Source organism: Trichomycterus rosablanca, chromosome 14 (assembly GCF_030014385.1).
Source record: "Trichomycterus rosablanca isolate fTriRos1 chromosome 14, fTriRos1.hap1, whole genome shotgun sequence".
NCBI classification, from domain to species: domain Eukaryota; kingdom Metazoa; phylum Chordata; class Actinopteri; order Siluriformes; family Trichomycteridae; genus Trichomycterus; species Trichomycterus rosablanca.
In genome coordinates, this window is record NC_086001.1 from 13,434,335 (window position 1) to 13,454,348 (window position 20,014).

Genomic DNA, 20,014 nt, shown 5'->3' on the forward strand with positions numbered 1-20,014 from the left:
AGAGTAAATGTGTGTATGTATGTGTGTATATCTGTTTATATGTGTGTGTATGTGTGTATATCTGTTTATATATATGTGTGTGTATATCTGTTTATGTGTGTGTGTGTGTACATCTGTTTATATATATGTGTGTGTATGTGTGTATATCTGTTTATATGTGTGTGTATGTGTGTACATCTGTTTATATATATGTGTGTGTATGTGTGTGTATATCTGTTTATATGTGTGTGTATATTTGTGTGTGTGTGTGTGTATATCTGTATATATATATATGTGTGTGTATATTTGTGTGTGTGTATGGGGCTCTAGAGTGTAATCTTAAATGCAGTGCATTATATTATCGACTTTACTGTATCGTTTACACAGTCCCAAAATCGCTTGCGGTGCAATCACTGTGTGATTACATGTATACTGATATTTCATTGTCTTTTAGTTATTTTTATATTTTACTTAACGAAAATATTGTCGTGTTTTTACTTTCATTATCGCCGCACTTTACCGCTAGCATTAGCCACTTGCTACTGTAGAGGGTCGGCTCACTTAGCCGCTGTGCGGTGGGGATGCTACAGGTCTTTTGCTGTGCGGTGGTGGAGGTGTGGGAATAAAAGCACACGACATAGTAGAGTCACTTTAACTGTTTAGTCAGGACTTCCATGAGCGTTCCAGCACCCGAACTTCCATCCTGGGGCTATACGGCGAGTCTCATATACGAAACTAAACAAACTGCACATAACCAGGTGCTGCATTCTGATTGGCTGAGCTGAATGTCACATACCGCCGCTACAATATTGTCCCGCCCTTCACTATCTCTGATTGTGTGTTTGTTGTTGAACCACAGGGAGACTTTCAGAGTCGCGGAGACTTTTTTTCCCCTCGAACGGCTGGTCGCACCGGTGCGACCTAAGATTTTTTTTAGTCGCACCATTGAGAAATTGGTCGCACACTAGAGCCCTGGATAGGTAAAGTTAATGAATGATTCCGTTCAGCTGGGGTTGCCACAGTGGGACCAGCACTAAGGGTGAACCGATATGTGTCCCCGCTAGGGTTGGGCGGTATGACGATATTACCGTATACCGCGGTATTTAAAAATGGTGACGGTATTCAAAAATGGTGACGGTATTTTTTAAATGTGAAGCGCCGAATTTCTGCTTCAGGTTTACCTTGAAAACTGAGACTTTAGGACATGCGCGCATCCACAGTGAGGGAGGGGTGGGAGGGGTAGGCGGTTGGAGCTCGCTGATTGGCTGTGGGGTGCTCACTGGTGATAACACAGAGAGACGAGTGAAGAGCCACACTGGCTAGCATTAGCTGTGAGCTAACAAGCAGAAACTGAAAAACGGCTCGTCTTTTAATTTTTCAAAATCAAAATTTTTTTATCAGTTTAAGCGGAAATGAACACAAGTGCGTGCATGCGCGGACATGTACTTATTTACTAAATATATCTTCAGTGTAAATCGAGTGTTGAGAAAAAGGAGCAAACAGTAATAATAACGTTACGCCCAATCCGCTGTTCTGACTCTTGTCTGCCATAGATTTTCCTGCCTACGTAAGAATTATTTTTTCCTAAATAAAAGCGCTATATTAAGAAAAAAGAATGTCTCACCTGTCGTGTAATGTGAATTATAAAATATATAGTCTGGCCCTTTAAGAATGTTATGTGCACTATAGGGCGTAGGAAGCGAGTGTGTAGGGAAGAGATCGGATTTGTACCGTTTCCGCTCTTGTGTTTTGCACTGAGCTTGTGTGACATGTAAAGTAGCGTTCTTGTTAACCACTCAAATGTTTGGACTTTGAATTATTTTAACATTATTTTACATCACCGTCATCGCAGCATGAACATTTACATTCATATTTTTTGTTACGGTATAGAACTTAATTCTGGATTACAGGCATAACTAATCGTACACGTTCATACACTTAAGAAATATCTGTAACTATAAACTAAGCAGTTAACTTTTGAAATATATTGAAGTGTGTAGCTGCTATTATTCTGTTTTGTGTGGGCAGAGAGAGATTACAATGCCAAAATGTTGTGTTAATGTTTGTGTTAAAGTGTAATTGATACACATGCATTTATACTTATGCGTATTTATTATAGATCAGATAAGATAAGCAATGTTTGACGTTCAGATTGTTAAATCTTTTCATAATAAAACATTGAAATATTGTAATTACACTCAAGTGTGTACACTGTAAAGTTTGTCCGCGACCCCCCCATCCCCCCGCGGTAATACCGTGGTATTTCCTGAAGACGGTATGATGGTATGAAAATCGGCAATATCGCCCAACCCTAGTCCCCGCAATGGCTAGGTTTATGGAGCGCCAGGCACCTTCTGTATTCTGTATCACCACTAAAAAAATAATTTATCATCGGTTCGCATCACAACTTTACCGGCAATTATTTTTTGTTTGTATTTTTTATTTGGTCGAAATAACTGATTACATAGCCGCTCAGGTGGCGCAGCAGTAAAAAATCGAATCCAGCTCGAGTTCGAGGCTGAGTGGCTGTATGAGCAACGATTGGCCGGTTGCTCAGTTGGGGGGTGGGACAAAGAACCGGATATGGGTCTCTCTCTGTCAGAATGCGAGTACGACCTCTGCCGCTGATTAGAGGCGCCTGCACAGGAGATGAGGAAGAGTGCCCTTAGGGTGTGTCTCTCCGCATGCAACGCTAGAAGGCGCCAAACTCATCAATGTGTGGGTGGCAAAAATACATCTGGCTGCTGCTCATGTTTCGGAGGGGATGTGGGTTAACTTCAATCTCCTCGGTCAGGGTAGGGTTCAGCATAGACAGAGAGGAAGCACGATGCAAATTGAACAATTGGATGCGCTAAAGGGGGAGAAAAAGGGGGGGGGGGAATATATATATATATATATATATATATATATATAAAAATAAAAAATTAATAAAAATAACTGATTACATAAATATTGAAAAAAGTTATACACAAACATTCCCTTATGCTCCTTTCTAAATCTAACTACATCTAACTACAAATTAACACAGAATAAAATTGTGAAAAAAACAAGCATCTTAACAAGCATCTTAAACCTGAAATGTAACCGAAAGCAAGAAACTCAATCTACAAAAAAGAAGAAACAAAGAAAGTGCACGTTTCTGACTAAAGTGGTTTACTATGAGAGGAAGTGGGTGGGAGGAAACGTTTAAACTCTGAGTGGCGCTCACTTTTGGCGGCACAATTGCATCAGCTAATCAGCTATGTATCTGGTTTTGCTGATGAAGCCACACACACACACACACACACACACACACACACACACACACACACACACACACACACACACACACACACACACACACACACACACACACACACACACACACACACACACCACACAAAGCTGCACTGAACTGCAGCCACTTTACCAGCATTCACTACAGAATGCACAGCAGTGCAGGAGGATCTTAGTGCATTAATGAGCCATGTTAACAGCAAATGCACCTGCCAGACCTGATTTATTCATCCATCATGATCTGCACTTACACTTAAATGGACTGGATGATGCGTATCAGTAGCTTCACGTACAAATATAGCCATGAAAATCAATGGCTGGCATTAGCACAGTTACTCTTGAGTTGTGCTGATATTTCTGAACGATGCAGAAGTGGTTAACAAACGCAGCAGTGATGCAACAACGGCTCATCAAAACATTTAAGCTGCGCGTACGCAACAAAAGAGCATCAACACTAGGGCTGAAACGATTCCTCGAGTAACTCCAGCAATTCGATTACTAAAAATCAGCTATGCCAATTTTTCGCATCTAGGCATCGTTTAATCCATGCAACTATATTCAGCTCACGGTGTTTCGCACGGACGACTTTAACTTTTGCACAACGCGTTCACGCTGTGGGCAGGTGATGTAAAGAAGCCGAGGGCTGCGTCCCAAATGTCATACTTAAACAGTATTTAACAGTACTTAAATCGGGTACTTTCTGCCTACAGTTAAAAAAAAATAAACACTACGTATTTGGACACGCTCGCCACTGCGATTTGAGACACAGCCGAGATTTGATAGCGGGAACTGCAGAATGGAGAGAGAGAAAGAGAAAATAGCGAGGGGCGAACGGAGGAGACCGGACAGAGAAAACGCCAGACCGTTTTAGACCATTTTAAGCTGGGAAAAACAAAAACTCAGAACATCCACACCATTTTATTCATTGCAACCACCACTAGGGATGTCCCGATCCGATCTCACAGATCGGGATCGGGGCCGATTCAGGCATTTTAAACTGATCGGAAATCGGCTTTACTAATGCCGATCATAACCTGATCTTTTGTTTTACGTCAGCATGTCCGCTGTCCAACAGCGGTGTAATGTCTGTAATGCGAGCGTTTCACGAGGCGGTGGGAGCAGAGCTGCGTTCATTACTGTAGAATTTAGCCGCTCAGGTGGCGCAGCGGTAAAAAGAAACGCGCTGCAACCAGGGCTGGATTCTGAGAAGCGTCGTATCGAATCCAGCCTTGCTTTACCGGTTCGAAGCTGAGTGGCTGTATGAGCAACGATTGGCCGGTTGCTCATGTGGGGGGTGGGACAAAGAACCGGATATGGGTCTCTCTCTGTCAGAATGCGATTGCGTTCTCTGCCGGCTGATTGGAGGCGCTTACACAGAGATGGGCGCTTACACAGAGATGGGAGAGGGTGCCCTTAGGGTGTGTCTCTCCGCATGCAACGCTAGGTGGCGGCAAAACTCGTCAATGTGTGGGTGGCAAAGATGCATCTGGCTGCTGCTCGTGTTTCGGAGGGGATACGGGTTAGCTTCAATCACCTCCGTCAGGGCAGGGTTCGGCATAGACAGAGAGGAAGCACGATGCTAATTGAACAATTGGATGCGCTAAAAAATTACTGTAGAATTTTACTGTTTATATGGTGTGTGAGTCGAGGATCACTCCGGTTTACAAAACAATAACTTTTAATCCGAGTATGAAAACTTCAGGACCATAACATACAGCTTTTACGAGTTTACGTGTTACAAGACTGAACTTAGTTATGTAACCGAGCGTCGTAGCGATGCACTCGCTTAATAAAGAAATAAAATACACGGTATATTCACTAATTGTCGGGAGCAAAACACTTTATTAACTTCTTCTGTTCCGAATAGCGGACAGCCAGAGCCGAGCACGCTATCCCATGCACTATGGAAGCCCCAAAGGGTCAAAACACACTCACTTTGCATAGACCCGTCCATCAAACCAGTCACAATACAAGCACTTTAAAAACTGGCTTTCCTTCATAACAAAAGAGCCTTTCCATTTTATTTTGGTATTCAGGTTTTACTGTAATGCTGTTAAGTAACTTATTTGTTTTTTTATATTCAAGTTAAGCTGCTACACCACTTGTGAGTGGAGATTTTTGTTCATTTTTATTGTATCACTGCATTAAACAGAATTATGTTCTTTGAATATAAAGTTCAAAGTGAAACTAATTATCTCACTTCATTTTTACTACAGTGCTGCACTAGGTTTGTTTACTTTTATTTCGTAAAAGAACATTAAGCAATAGTTTGCAGAGCTATTCAGTTGTTAAACATGTACATTGGATTAATTTGAATAACTGTAATGTACTTGAAGTGTGCACTGTGTGAACAGTATTATCTAGTTCTTATCTAGACAATATCTAGAAAATACAAGTATCGGTTTGAGAATCGGTATCGGATCGGGATCAAAATTAAAGATCGGGATCTGGAACAAAAAACCGTGATCGGGACATCCCTAACCACCACAGGCTTTTTTGAAGACTTAGGCAAACACACACATGTACACGCACACAAACACCAAATCTACCTCATCTAGGAGATACAATCCTGACAGAACCTCCTACAAATACCACAAAACCTCCCAACAAAACATTAAAGCTTTATGTTCTGTGTGAGCTGTAGCTGAAACTTTTAGTTCTGAAAGTTGCACAAATTAGATGCTTATGTTTATGTATTATTGTTTATTATTATTTATGCCTTAGTTTTAGGTTGCCTGTATACATTTTAAAAGTAATTTAATTTATTTTTGATGTATTTGTTTTTGCATTTCAAAAATGTTCTCTTTAAACTGTCCTGTATGCAAGGAATAAAAATGTGCAGTTTGTATTAAGAGACACGTCTTATTTAATCGTATATGTATTTATTTTTGCTCTTTATTAAAGCAAAAGTATTTCTAATCCGATTACTCGATTAATCGCTGTAATAATCAATAGAATACTCTATTACAAGAATAATCGATAGTTTCAGCCCTAATCAACACACATCATCTACCTCCTTTTACGTGCCTACCCAAAATAAAACTCTTTAAAAACAAATGCCTTTGGCACTAACAACAAATTAAAAAATGTTTGAATCCTGGGCTACTTTCAATCGTTTACCTTTATCCACTGGTACCTACACAAGATCACTACAGACCAAATAGTATGAAGGCCCTAGAGAATTAGGGTGTATAGAGGGGTTATTAAGCAGTCAGGGGCGGTATTAAGCAGGTAAAAATGTCAGAAAGAGTAAGATTGAGATCCACTCTGTCCAAATGTATGTTATGTTTATTTGTTTGTTTATATGTTTATTTATTAGGATTTTAACGTCATGTTTTAAACCCTTTGGTTACATTTATGACAGACATGGCAGTTACTGGTTATATAAGATTCATCAGTTGAACTGTGGGAGGAAACCAAAGCTCCCAGAGGAAACCTACTCAGACATGGGGAGAACATAGAAAGGACTCGGACCGCCCCACCTGGGGATCCAACCCAGGACCTTCTTGCTGTGAGACGACAGTGCTACCCACTGAGCCACCGTGCCGCCCCCAAATGTATGTAAGCACAGATTATTAAGTTTTTGTACTTCAGACCTGTCGATTGCTAGCATGTGTACAAAATAAATGTAACTTTGTGCCATCTGTTTAGGAAAGACGCTTTTCCTCTACAATATGACAGTGCCCCGGGCACAAAACAATGTCCATAAATAAACAGTTTGACAAGCTGGTGTGAATGAACCTGCACAGAGTCTTTAGCTCAACACTGTTGAAGAACATTGTGAATTAGTGTCGATTTGGAGTCAGCTGTTATCGTCTGACATCAGATGTCTGGCGTTACAAATGACCTGATTTTTGTGAATGGGCACAAATTCCTACACCCAAACGGTCAGGTGTTTATATTTATATAATAGTGCATCTTATCACCTACACTTTGACGAGTGCAATGCGGATCAGCACTGTGTACAGAGAGACACACCCTGACGGCACTCTTTTCCCGTCTTTGCGCAGGCTCCATCAATCAGCCAGTAAAGGTTGTAATTGCATTAGTTATGAGAGAGACCCCATCCGTATTTTTAATATCCCACCCCTATCTGAACCCCTATCTGAACAACAGGCCAATCGTTGTTCAAGTGCCCAGCCGGCAGGCAGAGCTGAGACTCGATACGATGTATTCGAGATCCCAGCTCTGGTGTTCAGCGTGTGTTTTTACCGCTGCGCCACCTGAGCGGCCATGGTCAGGTGTTTAAATACAAGCTTTTTAATAATAAATGCTAATGATAATCAAAATTTCATTATTAAATAAAATGATTTTTTTCTCAACGTAATGACTATAGCTGTAACTTATTAAGTTCTAGTGTTTCAGCTCCAGCCATTGCTGACAGGTGTATAATTATATACATACATTTAATACTTCCAACTCTAGGCATCAGTTTGGAAAATACCCTTTTGACATCAGGTGTTCACACAACTTTAGCTATTCTGTGTAGGTGTTTTATTAGACCACAAGCAGCCACAAGCCTGGCTGTGAGGGGTATAAATTATAATGTGTTGCAAGATTACAACAAAGATAATCGTGTCTACTAAGGAAAACCAGCTACATTTTTAGCCATGTCTGAAATATCTGAGACAGAGAGCAGCAACTTTCTATCACTAAATAAACAATATTATGGTTTCTCGGAAGCAAAAATGCTGATTTAGAACAGCTGTCCAGCATTCAAACACAATTTAAATAATAGGAACAGGGTGACAGTGTGGTTAGTACTATTTCTTGTTGGAATGCAAAACAGCAGGATGGTACAAAGCAGTGAACAGTAATAATAGAGATTGCTACAAGTCTACGAAATCGCACATGTAAGATGCTAATTTGAATTTGAATTTTAGTCTAAGCTGTGAACGTACTTGCCGTTGCAGTATGAGCGTATTCTGACTATATCAGCATCTTAGTGGTTGTTTGTAAAGTACCGCTGCTTATATTTTCGCGAAACCCCCGAATTTTCAGCACATGCAGAGTGGATCCCCATCGAGCCACAGATAACTGGGTCTGCTGAGCACCTGGCCAGGCTGGTGGCACCACAGAGACTCCAACCTGAGGTGGATTAAATTATTAGCCTGCGGTGCCACCCCAGTGGTCTCAGACTACCACTACCAAAAAGACTGTAAAAAAGCTATTTAAGGCCGGTGGCGCAGCGGTAAACACACACGCTGGAACCAGAGCTGGGATCTCGAATACATCGTATCGAATCTCGTATCTCAGCTCTGCCTGCCGGCTAAGGCTGAGCGGCCACATGAACGACGATTGGCCTGTTGTTCAGATATGGGCGGGACTAAGCCGGATGGAGTCTCTCTCCCATGACTGGTGCAATTACGACCTCTGCTGGCTGATTGATGGCGCCTGCACAGAGATGAGAAAAGAGTGCTCTCAGGGTGTGTCCTCTCCGTACACAACACTGAGCTGCACTGCACTCGTCAAAGTGTAGGTGATAAGATGCATACGGCTGCTGCCCACGTGTCGGAGGAGCTTCGTTCTCCTCAATCAGAGCAGGGATCGGCATTGGTAGAGAGAAAGCATGATGCAATCGGGTAATTGGACGCTCTAAAAAGGGAGAAAAAGGGGAGAAAATGCATAAAAGAAAAAAAAAAAACAATTTAAATCGTGAATGTCATTCTGTTTACCTCAAACTACAGTACATTCAAGTGCTGGTGTATTCGGAGATATTCTGGCAATAAAGACCTTAAGATTGACACACTATGATTGGAGTCTGTTAATGTGCAGGTAAACTTATGCCTAGTTCACACTACATGATTTTTGTCCAGATTTTCACTCAGCGACTGGTCGGTGCTAGATTTGCCGGCTCAGGAGCAACTCAGCATTCTCTCGGCAATCGAAACTCGGCTCTCAATCACTATGTGTGAACTACTCAACAACTCAAATATCTGGATTAGGGTTGGGCGGTATGACGATATTACCGTATACCGCGGTATTTAAAAATGGTGACGGTATTCAAAAATGGTGACGGTATTTTTTAAATGTGAAGCGTCGAATTTCTGCTTCAGGTTTACCTTGAAAACTGAGACTTTAGGACATGCGCGCATCCACAGTGAGGGAGGGGTGGGAGGGGTAGGCGGTTGGAGCTCACTGATTGGCTGTGGGGTGCTCACTGGTGATAACACAGAGAGACGAGTGAAGAGCCACACTGGCTAGCGTTAGCTGTGCGCTAACTAGCAGAAACTGAAAAACGGCTCGTCTTTTAATTTTTCAAAATCAAATTTTTTTTATCAGTTTAAGCGGAAATGAACACAAGTGCGTGCATGCGCGGACATGTACTTATTTACTAAATATATCTTCAGTGTAAATCGAGCACAAGTGTTGAGAAAAAGGAGCAAACAGTAATAATAACGTTACGCCCAATCCGCTGTTCTGACTCTTGTCTGCCATAGATTTTCCTGCCTACGTAAGAACTATTTTTTCCTAAATAAAAGCGCTATATTAAGAAAAAAAAGAATGTCTCACCTGTTGTGTAATGTGAATTATAAAATATATAGTCTGGCCCTTTAAGAATGTTATGTGCACTATAGGGCGTAGGGAGCGAGTGTGTAGGGAAGAGATCGGATTTGTACCGTTTCCGCTCTTGTGTTTTGCACTGAGCTTGTGTGACATGTAAAGTAGCGTTCTCGTTAACCACTCAAATGTTTGGACTTTGAATTATTTTAACATTATTTTACATCACCGTCATCGCAGCATGAACATTTACATTCATATTTTTTGTTACGGTATAGAACTTAATTCTGGATTACAGGCATAACTAATCGTACACGTTCATACACTTTTAAGAAATATCTGTAACTATAAACTAAGCAGTTAACTTTTGAAATATATTGAAGTGTGTAGCTGCTATTATTCTGTTTTGTGTGGGCAGAGAGAGATTACAATGCCAAAATGTTATGTGTTAATGTTTGTGTTAAAGTGTAATTGATACACATGCATTTATACTTATTCATATTTATTATAGATCAGATAAGATAAGCAATGTTTGACGTTCAGATTGTTAAATCTTTTCATAATAAAACATTGAAATATTGTAATTACACTCGTGTGTACACTGTAAAGTTTGTCCACGATAACCCCCCCCACACACACACACGCGGTAATACCGTATTTCCTGAAGACGGTATGACGGTATGAAAATCGGCAATACCGCCCAACCCTAGTCTGGATCTGAGTTGCCCGACTGGCAATGAGTGCTATGTTGAACAGCCAATGAGAACGCAAGATACGGGGTGAGGGGAAACACAGGGGAGGAGTGTAAAAAGGTGGGACAGGAGCATAATATAGTTTATATCAGAATACATCAGCACACACACAAGTTTTACAGTATGTCTGACCTGATCATTCTTTACAAAACATAACACCCACGCTGCATTGCAAAAAATATTTATTAACCTCCAACTCACTATAGAACAATCCCTGCTGCTTGCGTAGCCAAACCCACTCAGATTCATTTATTTTTTCTCCTTGATTTTACGCTGCACATCAGCACACAAACTCTGATCGCTCGCTACTTGTTGACGTGCATTTTTGGACGTGGTATCATTAAACCCCTCGTCACTTCTCACGTTTGTTTTCGTGACAAAACGTAGTTTGGGAGACCAGCGATGCCAGTTGGTGATAGATGGTGTAGTGTGAGACCCCCTATCGCCGATCAGTCGTGTAGTGTGAAAGCCACACCGACTTGAAAGACTCCCGATTACGAGAGATCCAGTTGTGTAGTGTGAACTGTATAGCGACCTGACGACTTGAGCCAACAGATAACACTTAAGATAACAGCTTGAGCCAAATAAAGTGAAAACTTTGCTGTGGGTCTGTGGGTCTTTCACCGACAACACTGGGCACAGTGGAGTAACACACTCCGGACAGAACATCAATGCATCATGAGACCTCGACCGTATTTTCACTGACAAAGCCAATCAAGTCTGTATGTAGGCGCTAACGGGTCGATAGCACTGCTAGAAATGTAAAACCTGTATGCCAGCAATAGTGGGCTGGCATAATATATCTCTGCACCATCCAGACGTTCTACATAATATACATGTCTGGGGAATCTTTAGAGATGTCTGGAATTAGTATTTATGTATTTAACTGTATTTTCTAAACAGCACCAAGATCAGAGCTCTAGTATCTGTTGATGACCAGTATTGACGTTATACTCCCACCATTACAATAACTGAGGCAACACTATAGTTCAGTGAAACATCTAAGGTATGACGACGACTGGCTCAGTCGATTAACATCACACTTATCAATTAGATCTGCACAATACAGCAGGGCTCTAGACTAACGTTTTGCACTGGTTGCACTGGTGCACCTAACTTTTTTTCTTAGGTGCACCAGCACAAAAGTTAGGTGCACCCAAATTTTCGACCGCATCGCATTTAACACCGCAGTTTTACAGGTTCACTTTTTTTTTTTTTTTTTTAAATCACTGTCCATACAGGCAATATTGACTTGGAAATAACTAACAATCTGGTCAACATGGTCTCGTCTGATGATCTGTTTTCTGCTGCCTGACAATGAAGGGCAGTGGGGAGAGGGGACACTTGGGCAGTGCATTTATCTCGGCATGTAATGTGTTTTATAGATGCATTGGGCTTTTTCAGCCTTTCAATTCGAAATGTATTAGAACCAGTCACAAATATACTATTGCCGGCCACTGTCTTCTTTACAGTTAATTATAGTATTACAGACTAATTATAGCACACTTATAAAAATTATAAAAATAATAGAGTAAATGTGTATGTATGTGTGTATATCTATTTATATGTGTGTGTATATTTAAAATTATATGTATATGTTTGTGTGTGTGTTAGAGTGTAATCTTAAATGCAGTGCATTATATTATCGGCTTTACTGAATCTTTTACACAGATTCCCAAAATCGCTTGCGGTGCACTCACTGCGTATTTTGACTACATGTATTGTAATATATTTTGGTCTTTTAGTTATTTTTATATTTTACTTAACGAAAATATTGTCGTGTTTTTACTTTCACTATCGCGGCACTTTACCGCTAGCATTAGCCCCTTGCTACTGTAGAGGCTCGGCTCACCTAGCCGCTGTCCGGTGGGGATGCTGCGGGTCTTTTGTTGTGCGGTGGTGGAGGTGTGGGAATAAAGGCACACGGCAGGGTCGAGTCACTTTAACTGTTTAGTCAGGACTTAAGTGAGCGTTACAACACTTTACACCGCCGAGCTCCAGAACCCGAACTTCCATTCTGGGGACATCCGGCGAGTCTCATATACAAAACTAAACTTACGGCAGAACGTCCGAACGCACGTGTATAAACCTGGTGCTGCATTCTGATTGGCTGAGCTGAATGTCGCTCACATATCACCGCTACAATATTGTCCCGCCCTTCACTATCTCTGATTGGTTTAGACCATGTTATTGGCCTAATGTGTGTCTGTTGTTTTTTTTTTTCCCTCGGACGCCTGGTGGCACCGGTGCGACCTGAGATTTTTTTTAGTCGCACCATTGAGAAATTAGGTCGCATGTGCGACCAAATTGGTCGCACTCTAGAGCCCTGTACAGACAGAAAAAGCACACAGTGATTATATAACACGCTATGCAATTGCGTCATGTCTTTGTGAACTGCAGTGTCACATACAAGAGAGTCTTTCATTACTTATTCATTCATTCATCTCCAGTAACTTAATATCGGTCAGGGTCATGGTGGGACTTTCCTGGAAACACTGAATGAAAGCAGAAATGCATCCTAAACAGTGCTGGTTATTTGCAGGACATCACACGCTGATTTAGAGTAGTCGGTCTATCTACTGGTTGGTTTGTGGACGATGGGAGGAAACCTGAGTGTCTAAAGTACAACAAAACACGAACACACCTAAATCCACAAGACAATAGCAAGAGCTATCAAATGAGACTATGACTGTGCTGCATTACTGATGCATTCTCTATATAAAGCATTGTTGACATAATGATTTTAGGGTATTAATGAGGTGTTACAAGCTTGTCTGTTAACAATTAACTCTTGGCTAATAATGTTGGGTTATAGGCAAAAGAATTAGGCAAAATTTGCATTGATAATAATCTAACAGTGTTGTGGTAGAATAAACAATATACTGTGCATCCCTAATCAACAGCCTCACACATTAGTGGATCCAGACTGAAAAATGTGTTAAATCACATCTAATATAAATCAGTACTTCTTATATAACATTTGCTACTGGATCAGTGTATTCCTAAGATAATCTAAGCTAACCCTTAAATTCCTTTTCTAAAATGATTTAGTATTCCAACCCCAATGAAAAAAACAGCAAGTATCCACACACAAAACAAGCGTCGCCTACAACCGAGTGCCATGTTCTTCTTAAGCATTACAGCTGTGTTGGGGTAAATGGTCAAATATGTAACAGACAAAACAAAAACAGCACTGATGAGTTCCAGACAGACAGAGACTGTTTTATTTGGCTCTGGTTTAAACAGACATTACAACTATTTCAGCGGTATGCACAGGGAGTGTTTTCGTTTGACTGAGTGGTTTACAGGCTTCTAGTGGACACAGGAGGATTGTAAAGGACTCAAACCTTTGCTTTTTAGTTCCTGTTGGAATAAATGTTACTTTTTATGTACTGATGGTCCTGTGCCAACATGATGGCCATAATGTGGAGATGAGCAAAATGTGTGGGATTTTATGCTTAATGCATGTGGGATCTAAGTAAGTTTGTATAATGCTGAAGTAAAGCCTTCTCAGTCCATGTTAAATTTATATTAATAAAGTGTCATGGAACGTAAGGCTAGAAAACGGCTAAAATAAAAAATTATTAACAACAATAAATATAGTAACAAAATTGCTCTGCCACAAACTCTCAAGTGTTTTGCAATTTTAACTTGTTTGTAATAACATTTTATTGTAGTCCTTCAAATGAGTTACCAATATTCATCTTTTAAATAAAAATAGATTAGAGTATAATTGTATTGCTACTGTTTGACAATAGGGTGTTAAAACTTATTTTTGGTAAGAAAACGTCACTTTTTGTATAGCAGTGTGTGTGTGTAGTAGGGTTGGGCGATATTGCCGATTTTCATACTGTCATACCGTCTTCATAAAATACCGCGGTATACGGTATTACCGGGGGGGGGGTTTGGGGGGTCCGCAGACGCTTCTCTGTTAGGGTCGTTCGCGAGCGATCCGATTCTATTGAACGGCTCTTTCAAATGAACCCAGTCGCATCTCTGGGAACCGTTACATATATGTTTTATATGTTCTTTTCATTTTTGCGCCGTTCTTATTGGCTGTAATGCACCAATTCTGCTTCACATCAGTTCGGGGAATTAATCAGTCATAATAAAAGCTGTTTATTGTGGGAATTCAAATCCGAAATCCGAGTATCGCGAAGACGATACACACACACAGAGATAATATTAATTGTATAAACTTGCACAAGTGTGTTTTTTTGCAAGTTCGGGCTTGTCAGTGAATGTAACTGTATTCGGTACAAAGAGATGTTATAGTGACATGCTAACTGTTAGCTTAGCGAGCAAAACCCGATGGAATCGCTGTCTAAGTAGCGCGTTCCAATAACCTGGCTTATAATAAGTCATTGACTTATTAGAATCCTCTCTACTGAGGCAGCTGCCTATGTAGGCAGTAAGACAGCAAGGCGCGTCCGGAATCGCATACTTAGAGAGTATGTACTAGATTGGAGGGAGTATGCACTACTCTGCCGGCAAAAAAGTACATACTTCCAGCACAGAAGTATGCAGTATGCACACACTGCTACGCACTACATCCGCCATCTTTCCAACGTCATGTGATGACGTGGGACGTGATGACGTAATATCACCATGGTTACAGACTCATTACAAACCCCACTCGCCAAACTTTTGGATATTTATCGTGTTTTTGTTATTTATTCGTCTTTAAAATGTTTTATTTTATTTATCTTACTTACACTTGTAAACAGAGGACCGCTATCTTTCTTGTTTCTTATTACGCTTCGAACGCCTACGCAGCTCCAGGTGCATTATGGGATACATTAACGGACCGCAAGTGTGCATCGCTTGCATACTCAAACATGACTGCCCAATAAGTAGGTCATCCGGATACTTCTCGCGTACCTCTTTATTTATACTATGTATTCGGACATACTAACCGCTCTCGCGTCCACATTTATTATTCACTATTGAGTATGGTAGTATGCGATTCCGGACGCAGCTTAGGTGTTTGAACACACCCTATGTAGAGCGCTCCCTAGCTTTTGTGTTATCATCTCAAAAAGTGAGCACCCCACAACCAATCAGTGAGCTCCAACCACCTACAACTCCCGCCCCTCCCTTATTGTGGATGCGCGCAGGTCTTAAAGTCTCCGTTTTCAAGGTGGACCTTAAGCAGAAATTTGGCGCTTCACATTTTTTAAATACCGTCACCATTTTTAAATACCGTCAACATTTTTAAATACCGCGGTATACCGTAATACCGTCATACCGCCCAACCCTAGTGTGTAGTGACTCAGTTTAAAAGTAACTGAATGAATGGTCTAGTACAGAGGGTTTGGTTAATCAGCTCTATACATGCTTATGTAATTATCAGTTAATTAATAAATGCAATAATGTATATATCAGCTTTTGTGATTTTTGCCTGTAAAAAGGTTTTCAGTGGTTTGCAGTGTATCGAGAAAGTGACGCGCTGTCATTAAATTTCATTCAGAGCAGGCAACTTTTGCCGATAGGTGGCACCGAAGACGTTGGCGACGCGAGGTGGGCAAAATCGACAACACAAAAAAAGTTAAGCAAAGTTTAATTTTATGCAAATTAGGAGCGAAGCAATGTAAAGATTACCAATAGGAATAAAGCATTAAGTCAAGTGGTCGCCACATTTTCTCTGCCACTTCAGAACGGTATGCTCCATTTTTGTTCCTAAATAATAGATCCTACTACAGAAACACATTTGTCGATGTGTCAAACGTCCACAAATAGACAGTAGGGAAGAACAAGAAGAACAAACAGAGTATTCTTGTCATGCTGACTGCACAAATAGTGATGTCATCCCTGTGTAGTCCATTTATAGCTGAACAGTTTCCCTCCAGGATTACTAGCTTTTAGCACTGAGGTTTAGATACAACAATTTAAAGCAATTTCTAATACAATTACCAAGTAAACTGACAAAATGATAGTTTTTGATAAGAAACGCAATGGCAGCACAGTGGTGAAGTGGCTAGCGCTGTCACCTCAGGGCAAGAGGAGCCTGGGTTTGATTCCCCATATGGAATTTGCATCTTCTCTTCTCTGGTTTTCTTCCATATGTCCAAAGACATGCAGTCAGGCCAATTGGAGTTACTACAAACTGCCCTAGGTGTGAGTGTGTGTGCACCCTGTGATGGACTGGCAACCTGTCTAGGGTATTTCCTGCTTTTCGCTAAATGAATTAGATCCTGACCAGGATAAAGTGGTGGTAAAACAGACAATGAATGAATGATGTTTGTTTATTAGGATTTTAACGTCATGTTTCACATGACACGATTACATTCATGACAGGAACGGCAGTCATTCATTACACAAGGTGCATCAGTTCACCTCACTTGCATGTCTTTGGACTGTGGGAGGAAACCGGAGCACCCGGAGGAAACCCACGCAGACACAGCAAAACTCCCTGCAAACTGATCGAACCCAGGACCTTCTTGCTGTGAGGCAACAGTGCTACCCACTTAGCCGCCGTGCCGCCCGAATGAATGATGAGGAACGCTGAAGTGTAGTTTTGATGTTCCACTCACTGATCCTCCAAGCCAACACGCCAGCGCTATGCTGTAATGTGCATGTGTGAACAGACTCCAATCACTTTGCTCCTCCCCTTACTCAGGACTATTTAGTCTGCTTATTACACACAGTAAACTACTCAACAAAAGCAATTGTGTGCACAATCAATTTAGGACTATACAAGACAGAGAGAGATACTGAGAAACACTGGAAAGCACAGGTAAATAATAACAACATACAGGTGAAAAAGGTCCTAAAACAATAAATACGTTCAGAATGTTTGTAATCACACAGATTTCTAAAACCCATTTTCATATCAAAACAGCAATTACAAGGTTAATAAGTATGCTAGTAATAAATCTAAGCAGTAATATTATCAGTTGTATGTACTATTTAGTACAGTACTCTAGGCTTCGAGTCATTTCTGTAGCTAAACAGCAGCCATACTTTTATGTACTAATAATACTAGTATGTCTAATAATCAGAATCAGATTTATTGGCCAAGTATGTGGATACACACAAGGAGTTTGGTTCCGGCTGATGGTATCTCTCTGGTATAAATACGGTATACAAGCAATGTATACATTAAACATTAGACACAAAAATATACAAACTATAAGACTATATACAGGCAATATATAGAAAATGTATGGACGTGTGCATGTATGTATGTACAGTATCCAGTAAGCAATCTATGTATGTACATTTAAGCAAAGGTACACAATATATGCTAACGTACCAATGGTAATATACAGTGATATACAGATAATGTAAGTTAGCAGTGTGTGGAATATTTACAAAGTGCACAACATGTTTGTTTGTTTATTAGGATTTTAACGTCATGTTTTACACTTTGGTTACATTCACTCATTACACAAGATTCATCAGTTCACAAGGTTATAACAAACACAGTCATGGACAATTCAGTGTCTCCAATTCACCTCATTGCATGTCTTTGGACTGTGGGAGGAAACCGGAGCACCCGGAGGAAATCCACGCAGACACGGGGAGAACATGCAAACTCCACACAGAAAGGACACAGGACCTTCTTGCTGTGAGGCGACAGTGCTGCCCACTTAGCCACCGTGCCACCGACACAGCATGTAGGATGAGTACTACAATATATAATAATAGTATGTCAATCCTTATTTTTACATTATATTTACTTCCGTCGTATGGGCTTTGGGAAGCAGCCTCGGATCAATGTTATTGCTATAGCAGCAGCCATATTTCAATATAGTAATATAGTAAGGGCAGTTGTAGCCTAGTGGTGAAGGTACTGGACTAGTAATCCAAAGGTTGCTGGTTCAAACCCCACCACTGCCAGGTTGCCACTGTTGGGCCCTTACTCTCAATTGCTTAGACAGTATACTGTCACACTACTATAAGTCGCTTTGGATAAAAGCGTCTGCTAAATGCTGAAAATGTAAATGTAAATGAGTGGGTTTTCACATACTACATAGTACGCTAGTGTGCGGTTTGAGAACGGTCCTCATGCTAACGCTGTAGCCTGATACTATAACGTACTATTATTTACTACTAGCGTACTACAGAGTGTGTGAAATCACTGCAACACAAAGCGCCGTTACTACACTTACACACACTATTAAAACGCGCTATATAGTATATAGTAGCTAACTCGGGCTAATGTCGTGGCTAAAGCAGCAGTCACACCGTATACTACTATTAGCACTGACCGTACTACTTAGTACGCTAGTATGTCAAATCACAGCAGCACAAACAGTGACCGTTCTATCTTCACATACTATGTAGTACGCTAGTATGCGGTCTGTGCACTAGCCTCGGTTAGCACGGTAGCTAAAGCGGCTAGCTAACGCCTCGCTAACACTTCACACTAAGCCGTTTATTTGAATGAAAACTGTACACATTTATAACTGAATTCAGTATTTAAACGCCTCGTACCTGTAACTCTGCTCTCTCCAGCTCCCACTGCGCTCTTTCTAGCTCGAAGCGGGCCCACTCGTGCTGGAGGAAGTGCAGTATAGCCGGGATGCTGTAGTGAGAAGTAGCTGGCTCAGCGCTGCTCCCCTCGGCCGCAGCTCCTCGTCCAGGCCCGCCGCCGCTACCGCCACTCGGCATCACCGGGTTATTGTTGTTGTTGAAGAAAACGCCGGGCCCTGCATGCTCGTCCATGGCCGGGGCTCGGCACCTCCAAACACACCTGCTGGCTCCTTTAATCCGCTGAAAGAGGGTGTTTATGTATGAACGCTCGGTTTTCTTTAGCGACGGTTAAACTCGCCTCGCTCGCTCACTCTCTGTAGCTCTCTGACAGCCAGCTGTCACTCACTGACGCTATAGGACACACTAAGCCACGCCCACAGACGAATGCGCTGATGCATTATGGGAGACGTAGTCCTTGTTTACATGTTAAAAGTTTAGTAATGGGACACATTAAACTATCCCAGACATCCCAAGTGCACTATGTATGGAACATAAATCAATTGTCTAATATACTGTCTAGTGCACTAAGTAGGGAACATAAATCAATTGTCTAATATACTGTCTAGTGCACTAAATAGGGAACATAAATAAATTGTCTAATATACTGTCTAGTGCACTAAGTAGGGAACATAAATCAATTGTCTAATATACTGTCTAGTGCACTAAATAGGGAACATAAATCAATTGTCTAATATACTGTCTAGTGCACTAAGTAGGGAACATAAATCAATTGTCTAATATACTGTCTAGTGCACTAAGTAGGGAACATAAATCCGTTATCTGATAAACAATCTAGTGCACTATGTAGGGAACATAATTAATTATGTAATACACTATCTAGTGCACTATGTAAGGAACACAAATCATCATCTAGTTATACTTTCTAGTGCACTATGTAGTGAACATGAATGCGTTATCTAATACACTATCTAGTGCACTTTGAAGGGAACATAAATCAATTGTCTAATATACTGTCTAGTGCACTATGTAGGGAACCTAAATCCATTATCTGATATACAACTTAGTGC

The 20,014-nt window shown here is 40.9% G+C and overlaps 1 protein-coding gene across 2 annotated transcripts in view; it reads right to left on the reverse strand.

Moving 5' to 3' along the window:
- Window positions 1-19,274, reverse strand: part of LOC134325967 (striatin-like) — an 85,112-nt gene extending 65,838 nt beyond the window's left edge. For both annotated transcript variants that reach the window (XM_063008160.1, XM_063008159.1), the window contains exon 1: window positions 18,948-19,274. In XM_063008160.1, the coding sequence (XP_062864230.1) occupies window positions 18,948-19,178 (231 nt within the window). In that variant the 5' untranslated portion in view covers window positions 19,179-19,274. The remainder of the gene's footprint in view (window positions 1-18,947) is intronic.
- Window positions 19,275-20,014: the final 740 nt, after the last annotated feature.